General features: G+C 43.9%; 1 protein-coding gene across 3 annotated transcripts in view; it reads right to left on the bottom strand.

The window, feature by feature from the left end:
* Positions 1-2,667, bottom strand: part of MED27 (mediator complex subunit 27) — a 205,373-nt gene extending 202,706 nt beyond the window's left edge. Inside the window, exons 1-2 of one of the 3 annotated variants that reach the window (XM_012639658.1) lie at positions 2,427-2,667; positions 239-383 (exon numbers count right to left, since the gene is read on the bottom strand). In XM_012639658.1, the coding sequence (XP_012495112.1) occupies positions 239-383; positions 2,427-2,629 (348 nt within the window). In that variant the 5' untranslated portion in view covers positions 2,630-2,667. The remainder of the gene's footprint in view (positions 1-238; positions 384-2,426) is intronic. The other 2 variants (XM_012639659.1, XM_012639660.1) reach the window with 2 other exon arrangements.
* Positions 2,668-12,286: the final 9,619 nt, after the last annotated feature.

Here is a 12,286-nt window from a genome sequence, read left to right as displayed (position 1 = left end):
TGAGCCACCGCACCCGGCCTAGAATTTTTTTAATTACCTGAGCATCATTATTAATCCTCAAAGACTTCAAAGGACTAAAAAACAGCTTGCAGGAAAATTCTAAAATTTCCAACTCTAAAACTCCATGCTGAATCAAGAACAAAAAAGAAAGAAAAACTTACCCTCACTTTCTGCATTTATGGAACATAAGAAAACTTGGCTTTTCGTAGATTAGCTCCATTTATGACATCTCCCTTACCTTATTTGACCATTTGTACGCTTGAAGGAGTTGACTATAGAGGGGAGTTTTGTCCTGCACAGGATCCAGGCTTAACAGCCCACTGTTATGGAGAGGATGGTTCTCAGATGGCTTGCCTACCAAATTGCTCAGACGCTCCAGCTCACTGAAAAGTAAATAGATAAAGCAAGTAAACCTGAGTCCACTTAACCACCATGGTGAAGCCAGCCACAATGGTCAAAGACTGCTCTTCAAACTATAAATCAGAAGTCCCTTAAGAAGAAATACTTTTTGAAAGGTAAAAAAAATTAGGGACATTAAAAAAAAACACACACACACAAAAATAAAACCTAAAAGGAAGCTTATCTTAATTTAAAACAGAGCTCCGTAGTACCACTACAGAGGAGGAAAAAAGTTAAGGACACTACCATCAATAAGCCTCCTTAAATCAGAATTTAACAACTCGAATCAGGTGGGGCGGGGGACCTTTCTGGAATTTTGAACTGTAGCGTAATACTGCCTCTCACGAAGGGTTTTCAGACCCACGTGCAGATCACTACATTTGGCAGAACAGCAAGTACCTGAATAAATGATGATTATTTATCATTCACATAGGGATAGATTTGTACATGATGCTTCACAGATGGTAAAACTTAACAAAACAAAGAGATAAAATAAACAAATGGAATGGGAAGACACAACCGAGGGGGCTGTGTCAAACAAACACAATTCAGTCTAGCAGGAAAACCCTGGAGAAGCTTGGGAAAGTGAGCCAACAACAAAAACACATTCCAGGAGCACGTTCCGAGGGGCCAGTCCCAAACTGCAGACAAAAGACTCTCTAGGAACAGCTTCTCATGCCACGTTCATTTTGGAATCTTCAGCCACCTCCTCTTGGCACTTCTGTACAAAGATTTAAGAAGGAAAAGGAGTAATGTCAAGATTCTTAAAGTTTCTAAAATAGTGAAGGGTTATAACATCCTGAACACTGCAAGGGGAAGCAAATTAGAGAAGAAATGGAAGCGAGGAAAGAACCACCAGTGCATTCCCTCAAACAGGGAAAGTATTAACTGGTGCTTGGCGCTGGGCCAGAGAACAGCAAGTGGATGTGGGAGTTGAGGGGCGTGTGATCTATGGCAACTACTTGGGGGAAAACAAAAAGGCACCCACGGTTTGGCCACCACCTCCTCCTCCATCCTACCTCCTCTTTCCATCTGGTTACTAAGGAGACCAAGTTAAAAAAAGGAAAAATCAAATGAGTCCAGAAATCATAGGATGACTAGCTCACCAAATGCCTTCCTCTGCTAAGGTCAGTTCTGAGAAGTAAAAGGCAAAAATCCTGAAATTCTAACATTCCTGGGAAGGACTGACTCTCTTAGGAAGGGGAAGGCAAGTTCAGGACCTAAGCAATCAAGAAGTGCCTACTATGTGCTTGGCGTTTTACAAACCTCCTCTCATTTACCTCTTACAACACAAAGTATAAGTAAAGAAGGCAAGGTAGCTTGTCAGAAAGAGAAGGAAATGCACAATCCTTAACCCTAAAGGACCCCAGATTGAGAATGTGGGCTGCGGGTTAAGCACAAGTGATTAAACTGGTTAAGAGCATGGAGATTGGGTCTCTGTTGGGGAAGGAACTGAACAGGAGCGGTGAGAGCAGGAGTGCGGGTACCGATCAGGTGGCTTTGGAGAGGGGAGGGGAAGAGGGAAAAATAGATCAAGGCCTGTTTTGTCGTGTGTGCGGGTGGGTGGGGGTGGAGCTGATGGAAGTCCAGGTTAAGGGGCGAGGAATTGTAACCAAACGGACTGGGTGCACTTATTTGGGTTTGGGGCAGCGCTGACAAGCTCCTGTTCGGACAACGGCACATTCTGATAGGCGTGATGGGGCAGAGTGCTTACAGGTGAGGAACCCGACAAGCTCAGAGAAGTGGAAGTTCGTGGGAAGAGGCCCCGCGTCAAGAAGGGGACGACCACGCAGCGGGTCGAGGACGGCGGGAGACCGCCAGGACTAGGAGGCCAAGAGAAGGGAGACGGGAAAGCGGGGATGGGGATGAGGTGTCCCTGAGGGGCAGGCAGAGTCTTGGGGAGGACGGAAAGTGAACGGGGAGCAAGGAAATGGAGAACAGCTCCCGACTGGGAAGACTCGAGCGGGGTCGGGCAGGGTCGGAGCGGGGCGGGTCCCCGACGCCGGCCCCCTTCAGCCGGTACCTACTTGAGGTCCCGGTTGACCGAATGCAAGTTGTCCTGGAAGTGCGCAATGAAGGCCTTCTCCCGGCCCTCCAGCGTCTCCTTGTTCCGCATGCCATCCTTCAGGCAGTCGAACACCCTGCTCACGCTGGAGCGTAGCGCCTGGATGGCACTGATGGCCTGGGCAAAGGCCTCCAGGTTGACTCCGACACTTAGCACATCCGCCATGTTGCCGCTGCCACAGCGAGCTCTCCACAGCCGGCTTCGCGAGCAAAAAGCCGCGCTCGCTGATGACGTTACCCCGAAGGCCTCTGGGAAATGTAGTTCGCGCAGGGCGGGGCTGCCCGGCTAGTTTGTGTGGGCACGTCTGAAGAAGGGCTTCCATTACAATCAACACGTTGTTGCCAACAAGAAATGTTTGTTTATTCCTGTGGCATAAAAATCTGTGCTTCGGGATTGGGCAAACTCGTGGAAAGCATTTTCTGCATCCTGCTGGTTGCAGAAGGGTTTTCCCTGCAAAAAGTTGTCTAGATGCCTGAAGAAGCGGTAGTCATTTGGCCAGAGGTCAGATGAATATAGCGGATGGAGCAAAACTTCATAGCCCTATTTGCTCAACTTTTTTTTTTTTTTTTTTGAGACAGAGTCTTACTCTGTTGCCCGGGCTAGAGTGAGTGCCATGGCGTCATCCTAGCTCACAGCAACCTCACACTCCTGGGCTCAAGCGATCCTATGCTTCAGCCTCCCGAGTAGCTGGGACTACAGGCATGTGCCACCATGCTCGGCTAATTTTTTCTATGTATTTTTAGTTGTCCGATTCATTTCTTTCTCTTTTTAGTAGAGACGGGGGTCTCGCTCTTGCTCAGGCTGGTCTCGAACTCCTGAGCTCAAATGATCTGCCCGCCTTGGCCTCCCAGAGTGCTAGGATTACAGGCGTGAGCCACCGGCCCGGCCTCTATTTGCTCAACTTTTGAAGTGTTGGTTGTGGGACTTACAGTCAGGCATTGTTGTGGAGGAGAATTGGGCCCTTTCTGTTGACCAATGGCTGGCTGCAGGCGCTGCAGTGTTCAGTGCAGCTCATGGATTTGCTGAGCATACTCCTCAGATGTCATGGTTTCCCAGGAATTCAGAAAGCTGTAGTGGATCATACTGGCAGCAGACCACCAAACAGTGACCATGACCTTTTTTTGGTGCAAATTTGGCTTTGGGAAGTGCTTTGGAGCTTCTTCTCAGTCCAACCACTGAGCTGGTCATTGCTGGTTGTCATATAAAATCCATTTTTTGTTGCATGTCGCAATCCAATCAAGAAATGGTTCGTTGTCGTTGAGTACAGTAAGAGAAGATGACACTTCAAAACGACAATATTTTTTATCTTCAGTCAACTCATGAGGCACCCACTCATCGAGCTTTTTCGTCTTTCTAATTTGCTTCAAATGCTGAATGACCGTAGAATAGTCCACGTCGAGTTCTTCGGCAACTTCTCCTGTACTTGTGAGAGGATCCACTCCGATGATTGTGCTCAATTGGTTGTTATCAACTTCCGGTGGCCGGCCACTGTGCTCCTTATCTTCAAGGTTCTCCTCTCCTTTGCAAAACTTCTTGAACCACCGCTGCACTCTACGTTCGTTAGCAGTTCCTGGGCCAAATGCGTTGTTGATGTTTTTAGTTGTCTCCACTGCTTTATGACCCACTTTGAACTCAAGAAAATAGCTTGAATTTGCTCTTTGTCTAACATCATTTCCATAGTCTAAAATACATATAAAATAAACAGTAAGTAATAAGTCATTAGCAAAAAAAATAAAGCCAGAAATGCACATTAAAATGATATTAACGTAACCGTATTTATTTAAGAATGTATTCCAATATCAAAGGGCAAATTTCCAAAATGCTAAAACCGCAGTTACTTTTGCATCAACTTGATAGAATGGCGACTGCCAGGGGCTGGTCTTCAGTGAAGTCCACACCTCTGAAGAGAACAAACATAGCAAAGAGGTTGTAGAAGGAAGAGGAGGTTTGGAATTTAAACAAAACCAACAAAATACTGAACAAATCTGTCTTAATGGAAGTTCTGAGACATCTTTGTCTCTATGTCCTGTCTACTATGGACAGGTTTCTGAAGATTTATTATGTTCATTACGGAAGGAAACCTACCCAAGTCCTGGTGTTTTTTCCTTGGAGGAGCCAGGTGTGCTTAGCTTGGAACAGAGAAGTTGAGAGCAGTAGGTAGGTCATGATGGTGACCTTCAACTTACCTAATGTCAACCTGGGAGAAGAATTCTTCTGGGTTATCTGGTGGCAATAACAAGAACCAGTTGCAGGGAAACTGTAGGAAGGAAACTTTCAGCCTAATATTGCAAAGGACTTTAATGGGTACAGACTTAGAAAAGTTTTGTGGATAGATGGTGGTGATGGTTACACAACAATGTGAATGAATGTACTTAATGCCACAGGACTGGACACTTAAAAATGATTGGTAAATTTTATGTTATATTTATTTTACCACAATTTTTTAAAAAAAAATTAAGTAATGTAAAAATAAGGGAAGGTGGATAGTCACTTAATAGTGACTTCACAGTAGAGAAATCTGGCAGACACCAGCTTAACCAAGAAGTCAAGGTTGGCCGGGCACAGTGGCTCATGCCTGTAATCCCAGCACTCTGGGAAGCTGAGGCGGGAGGATCACTTCAGGTCAAGAGTTTGAGACCAGCCTGAGCAAGAACAAGACCCCATCTCTACTAAAAACAGAAAAAAAAATTAGCCAGTCAACTAAAAATAGAAACAAAAAATTAGCTGGGCGTGATAGCTCACGCCTGTAGTCCCAGCTTCTCGGGAGGCTGAGGCAGGAGGATTGCTTGAGCCCAGGAGTTTGAGGTTGCAGTGAGCTAGGCTGACAACAAGACCCCATCTCTACTAAAAACAGAAAAAAAAATTAGCCAGTCAACTAAAAATAGAAACAAAAAATTAGCTGGGCGTGATAGCTCACGCCTGTAGTCCCAGCTTCTCGGGAGGCTGAGGCAGGAGGATCGCTTGAGCCCAGGAGTTTGAGGTTGCAGTGAGCTAGGCTGACGCCACGGCACTCGCTCTAGCCCCGGCAACAAAGCGAGACTCTGTCTCAAAAAAAAAAAGAAGTCAAGGTAAACACATTTGTGCCTCCTGACATGACCCACTAGAGAGAGTACAACATGACTTCTGTGATATTCCTGCCAAAAACACATAACCTGAATCTAATCAGGACATCAGTCAGACTCAAACTGAAAGACATATGACAAAATAACTGGCCAATATTTTTTTTAAAAAAAAATGTCTGTGTTGTGAAGGACAAAAAAGGCTGAGGGACTATTCCAGATTAAAGGATACTAAAGAGATGTGACAACCAAAGGCACTGCGTGATCTGAGATTGTCTTTTGCTGACTTGATTGGGACAATTGGTGAAATGCGAGTGAGGTCTGTGGATTGGTTAATAGCATTTTGTCAGTGATAATTTCATGATTTTATTTATTGTATTGTGGTTATGGAAGAAGATGTCCATGCTTTGGAGAAATATACCCTGAAGGGAGAAAAGAGCATCATAATGTCTGGGTGAAAAAGAAAATAATATGGATACGCTTATTTAGAGAGACACAGATAAAGCAAATGTGGCAAAATGTAACAGTCACGGAATCTGGGCAGAGGGTGTGCAGGAATTCTTTGTACTGTTCCTACAACTGTAAGTTTGAAATTATGTCGAAATAAATTGTTTTAAAATGGTCATTCATAAGGGGCAGAGAAAGTATAAACACAGCGTATATGGTGAGAAAAAAATCAGTGATGCCAGGCTGTGCCGATGAGGACTTTGAAATTGTGTAGTTCGCTTCAGTCCTACTTCCTTGGTAATTCCCCGCTTCCCCCGGTTGGACCGCACACCTTAATTCAACTCCTCTAAGTTCTGCAAATGTAAAGATAAATTCTGCTCAAAATCTGTGCTCTGTGAAAAATTACCTATGGGGTACAGTGTCCACCACTCGAGTGATGGGTACACCAAAAGCCCAGACTCTCCGCTACACAGTACATACATATTAATAGACCGGAATTCTACTTGTACCCCCTAAATCCATTAAAGTCAGACTTTAAAACCGGGCTCTGACAAGCAACTCGTAAACACTATTTAAATTAATAAATCGTCTTGCTCAAGAAAGCTGTTCTGTTGTCTTGAGTTTATATAGTTGCTTGCATTTCCTGACATCTACCTCACTTTTACCATGTTGCCATTTATAGCTTTTCTTAAGGGAAGGGGTGAGGATAACAGGAAACTTCTAGCTGTGGAACTTTTAACAAGTTATTGAACCTCCCTGAGCCTGTTTCCTTATCTGTAAAACAGGACCAGGAATCCTACCTACTTTCGTGAAATATCTGTGAGGTTTAATAACACCTTGCAGGTAAAGCTTTTGAAATAATGCTTGGTATGTAATAACCACCCAGAAAATCACAGCTGTAAGAAGGTGTATGTGACTTGTGCTTCTGTCCACACTGAGGATTCTCTACACAGAATCAAGCAGGGACTAGCACTTGGTCTGTAAGTTCAAGTATCTCTAATGACAGGACCCTGTTGCTAATAGCTTGCCAATGAACTGTATCCTATAATTCATGATTTTTGGTGGTCTTTTTTTTTAATCGCTTTTGGAATATATGAATTTTTTAAAGGTTTTTGTAGAAAATGTTTTTTAACTTTACAAAAGGAAAGGAAGTAAAAAAGTAGAGGAAATATCTGGATATCTGTGTTCATTGGTTTCATTTGGTTTCGGCTTTGGTTTGTCCATTCTTTCTAGGGAAAGACCAGGGACAGCAAATTCTGTTATCATGTTTATGTACCTTTTGGGGGTCCTTGAAGGATTAGAACATGTGACCCATGTTGTGTACCTTGTCCCTAGGAGGGAAAAATGTACCAGCCTATTTCTGCCCTCAACCATATGTACCCATAAACACAAGATTTTACATACAATTTCAGGGGGTTCATAGCCCCCCTAAAGCCCACACATGGACTTCTGGATAGGATCATGCTTGACCACAAACATCATCAGGGCTCCAATGCCTGGGGCTCAACAGATGCTCGCTGTAAGTTTGTGGAAGCAATGAGTTCGTGAATTATGTCATATCTGCTTTCTTAGACCCTCTCTCCAAATTATTCTATTTCTTTGTATATTCAGATCTCATCTCTCCCTCATGCTCAGTCCCTCTCCTCCTCCCTGCTCCCCTCCCCCACACAATGAGATTTTCCTTTGTCTCATTCTCTGATTCAGTGGTTTAGGCTCTGATTGGCGCAATAAGGTACAAATAGACTTTGCTCCCACAGTCATTAGTTTTCAGGATTTCTCTGTGGCTCCCCTCTTCTGGGAAACTCAGAAATTGATCAGTGGAAACACACATTTCCCCTGAACCTAGTAAGGAGTCTTTTATCACGCCAACAGAAAACTTTTCATTTTGGAAAGGAATGGACAGAGTTTCTCTAAGGTATTGTAAATTCTTGAGAATGTTGGCACTTATATGCCTGCATCTGTGCGTGTTTGTGGGATATAAATTACTTTAAAGGGGTTCATTTCAAACAATATCAGATTTTAATTATTATGATCTTGTGTTTTGGTAAAAGGCAGCACCCTGCTGCTAATATCTTCCAAAATGAACAAGCCATTAGCTTGGTGCTATCAGCTCAGGAGTATTAGAATGAGCAATCAGAATTAAAGTTGTCAGTATTTAATTAAAATATGCTGCAACTCCCATCATATTCATAGAGCATGTGGTTTAAGCATTCAGACTGAGAAAGCACCCTCATCAATTAATAATTATTAAGGATTCATTGGACGCAGAACAACGCATTGGGTGGTGGTTGGGCAGAATGTCACCAGACATTTAAAACCAAATCTTCCTTGGATAAACCACAACGTAACTGAGCCACCTGTCGTAATCAGCGTGGTATAATGCTTAAGACCTTGCAGGTTGCTCTGAGGATTAAATTAAGGCAGCATTCAGTTCCGGGGACATAGACGGCATTCATGTTAGTCATTCCACAAATACTATTGAATGTGCCTGACATTTTCTGAACAGCTGGGGAGCCTATGGTACAGCCAGGCCCAGTCTAGCCCAATAAATATGACTGAAAGTATCTGAAGGGGATTATTTGTTCCTCCATGTTTACCTGGTTAAGAGTCAGAGCATCGATCATTTTTAAATTGCTTAGAATCAAGTTTATTATAATTAATCTAAAGCAAGTGTGGTAAAGAATCCTCTTTTTTTCTCTTCTGAATCTTTTCCTCCTATTTCCTGCCTGTCAAGATTTTGACATGATCTGACGCTGATGCCAAGATGATCACCATGAGGACAATGACCAGTGTGACCCCAAGGACAAAGAGGATCCTGGAAATCAGCAAAGCAGCCTAGACTAAGGCCTCTGCCACTGACAGGTGTCTCTTATGCAAATGAATTAACCCTTTGAACCCCAGTTCTTTCAGCTAGAGAGTAAGGAAGTGGATCCTTCCTGGGGCTGACAGTCCAGAAGGGGATAAGCTTAAGAGGAACTTCTCGTTAATTCGAGGAGGGAAGAGAGATTCCTTAACCAACAACACTGATCACAACCACCTTGCCACGATGCCTGCACTCTCGGATTCATTCATTTATTCAACAACATCCACCTATAAAAGGATTAAACAAGATCCAGCTAGAACATGTTCCTGTTCTCATGGCACCTGTCCACAGCTTAGTAGGAGAGACAGACACAAACGGAACATGAAACACAGTGAGGTTCATGTGCAAGGTAAGAGACATGCATAGAGAATTTTGGGGTCGCTCAAGTGGATGATCAGAGCATCCTCCTGACGAGGGGAGGCCTGAGCCAACCCTGCCAAGTTAAATAGGGGCTAGCCAGGTGCAGTGGGGGTAGAGGTTTGGTGGAACCCGCGGGCCAGAGCAAAGTCTCCAAAGTGAGAGCAGCACAGTGCGTGGGGTGGTGTGAACCTACAGGAAGAAGCCAGAGAGGCCTTGGATGGCATTTCCTAAGTAAATGTGACAACTGTCATATAGCTTGGGCTTTCTTCTGTAGGCAGGGGTGGGGGCACATGCAATAGATGGCTTTCAGGGGAGGTATCATGTGACCAGATCTGTGCTTTTGAAAGTCCACTCTCTAGCTATGGAGAAAATGGGCAGAAGTGTCCAAGCTTAGAAGCGTAGAGACCAGAAAAGCGGGGGAGACCTCTACCTGCAGAGCAGCTGAAAAAGGACCACACGAGAGCCATATTCTTCCCATCACAGGAAGCCAGGAGGTATTTTAAATATTTTAGTAAATTATTGATTGCCCATTTGGATGTTCACTTAATCAACCACTGAGCGTGTTGTTAGGGGCTTCCACTATCTGCCATGTTCATGCGTAATTAAGTACAAAACATCTCAGGAACAGACCCTTTTACCAACACATTAGGCCAAATCTAAGTGGAGCAAAATGCAAGTTGTTTGTGCAGCCTCAACCGCAGAGCATTTGAGGGAGGAATTGCCTCCTAATTCTATTACTGAGTTATGTGGGTGGTGCATTTTAATCAAGAGGGACTGTGGACTGCCAGCATCAGAAGCTACTAAACCTGGTACCCTCACCCAGAACCTGGAAGCAGAAGCAGAGGCTTGGCTTCTCAGCTCCCAGGGGAGGCCAAGGCACGTGAGGCAGCAGTGGCTCTAGGATCTCAGAAGCTTCCCTGTAGCTCCCACTACTCCTCCCAGCACCCCTCCAGCTTCCCCCTCTTCCAACCCTTGGTGAGACAACAAAAGAAAGCACATGAGATTTCTGACAAAGGAACAATGCACTCACCTTGAAGCTGGAGTCTTATTTTTTTTTTAATGTGTTGCCTTGTGTTTTCCTAATTATAAAATACATGTTTACTTTAAAATCTGGGAAACTGTAGAAAAAGTCTACATAAGAAAATTAAGTTATACATAATTCCACCGCTCAACATTTTGGTTATTCACACATATACATTCGTTTACAAAATTGGAATCATACTATTTAATGACCTGCATCTTTCACAATACAGTTTAGATTCCTTTCCTTGTCATAAAATAGTCTTCTAAAACATCATTTTAATGACCATCAGAGATTCCATGGCTTTACATAATTTCTTGAATCCCCTATTGTTGACTGCTTAGATTTTCCCACCTTGAAGACTTGATCTTAGCCAAAAGGCTGAGAAGTGGTGCCCACCTTAAACAACACAGCTGTGGGCATCCTAACTTGTAAACCTTTGTGTCTAAAGCAGACACATCCCCCGCAAGTGATGTCTGTGCACCATTTAGCTATAAAACGCGTTCCCTGTGTGGGAGTGATAGTGCAGAGGACAGCCAGGATCCTGGTTTCCACCTTGCCGGTGTCACCAGTGCATCCTTGGGAGGCAGCGTCTAGTCGAGGTGGAGAAAGCCCAGGTGTTAGGAGACAGACAGACATGTGCCCAAGTCCCAGCTCTGCCACTCTGGGAGTGATCCCGCTGTAGAAGTGTGTGGCTACAACTAAAACAGATACAAAGTTTAAGGTAGTTGGAAGGGAGAAGGGCTCATTGTTTTCGCAGGATAAGTGGTCTGGGGATGCCTAATGCAGGGCTGATGCAATGGCTTGTCAGGGAGCCACACTCTTTCATCAGTCTGCCCCAGCACCTGAACCTCATCCTCACTGCTGCCATTCCATGCCTGCAGGACGGCAGGGCCTGGACCATGCAGTACGGGCAGGAAGGAGGAAGCAGAGAGGTGGCACCTGCTGACTTCTGTTCACATCTCATTGGCCGAAACAATGGCACATGGCCACCTCTATCTGCAAAGGGGTCTGGGAAACGGGGTTTTATCTTTCTTTTCCAGCCTCTATTAGCACCACCATCCAAAAGAAATACAGTGTGAGCTACCTATTTTCTAGCAGTCATGTTTAAAAAGGTAAAGAGGCTTGCACCCATTAGGCTGGTTACTATCAAAAACAAAACAAAAAGGAGATAACAAGTGTTGGCAGGAATGTGGAGAAATGGGAAAGCTTGTGCACTGTTGGTGGGAATGTAAAATGGTGCAGCCGCAGTGGAAAACAGCATGGCAGTTCTTCAAAAACTTAAAAATAGAATTACCATATGATCCAGCAATTCCACTTCTGGACATATACCTAAAGAATTGAGAGCAAGGTCTTGAAGAGATATGTGTACACCCATGTTCATAGCAGCATCACTCCCAATAACCAAAAGGTGGAGGCAACCCAAGTGTCCAACGAATGAACAAACAAAATGTAGTCTATGCATACAATGGAATATTATTCAGCCTTGAGGATAAAGGAAATTCTGACACATGCTACAACATGGATGAACCTTGAAGACATTATGCTCAGTGAAATAAGCCAGTCGCAAAAGGACAAATACTGTATGATTCCACTTATAAGAGGTACCTAAAGAAGTCAAATTCATGGAGACAGAAAGTATTATAGAATAGTGACTGCCAGGGGGCTGGTTTTCAGAAAAGTCCACACCTCTAAAGAGAATAAACAGAGCATAGAGATTGTGGAAGGAAGAGAAGGTTTGAGATTTAAACAAAACCAACAAAAAATCTGACTCTATAGAGGTTCAGGAGGTACCTGGAATAGTCAAATTCACAGAGACAGAAAGTAAAATGGTGGTGACCAGGGGCTGGCGGGGAGAGAGGATGGAGAGTTTTTGTTTAATGGGTACAGAGTTTCAGTTTTGCAAGATGACAAGAGTTCTGGAGATGGAGGGTGGTGATGGTTATACAGCAACGTGCATGTACTTGATGCCACTGAACCGAACACTGAAAAGTGGTCAAGATGGTCAATATTTTATGTTTTGTGTATTTTACCACAATCTTTTCAAAAGATAAACAGAAAAAGGAATTAAT

This window comes from Propithecus coquereli, unplaced genomic scaffold, assembly GCF_000956105.1.
Source record: "Propithecus coquereli isolate 6110/MARCELLA unplaced genomic scaffold, Pcoq_1.0 Scaffold142, whole genome shotgun sequence".
Lineage (NCBI taxonomy): Eukaryota > Metazoa > Chordata > Mammalia > Primates > Indriidae > Propithecus > Propithecus coquereli.
Note: the sequence above shows the minus strand (reverse complement) of the source record. Positions and strands in the feature narration are given on the sequence as shown.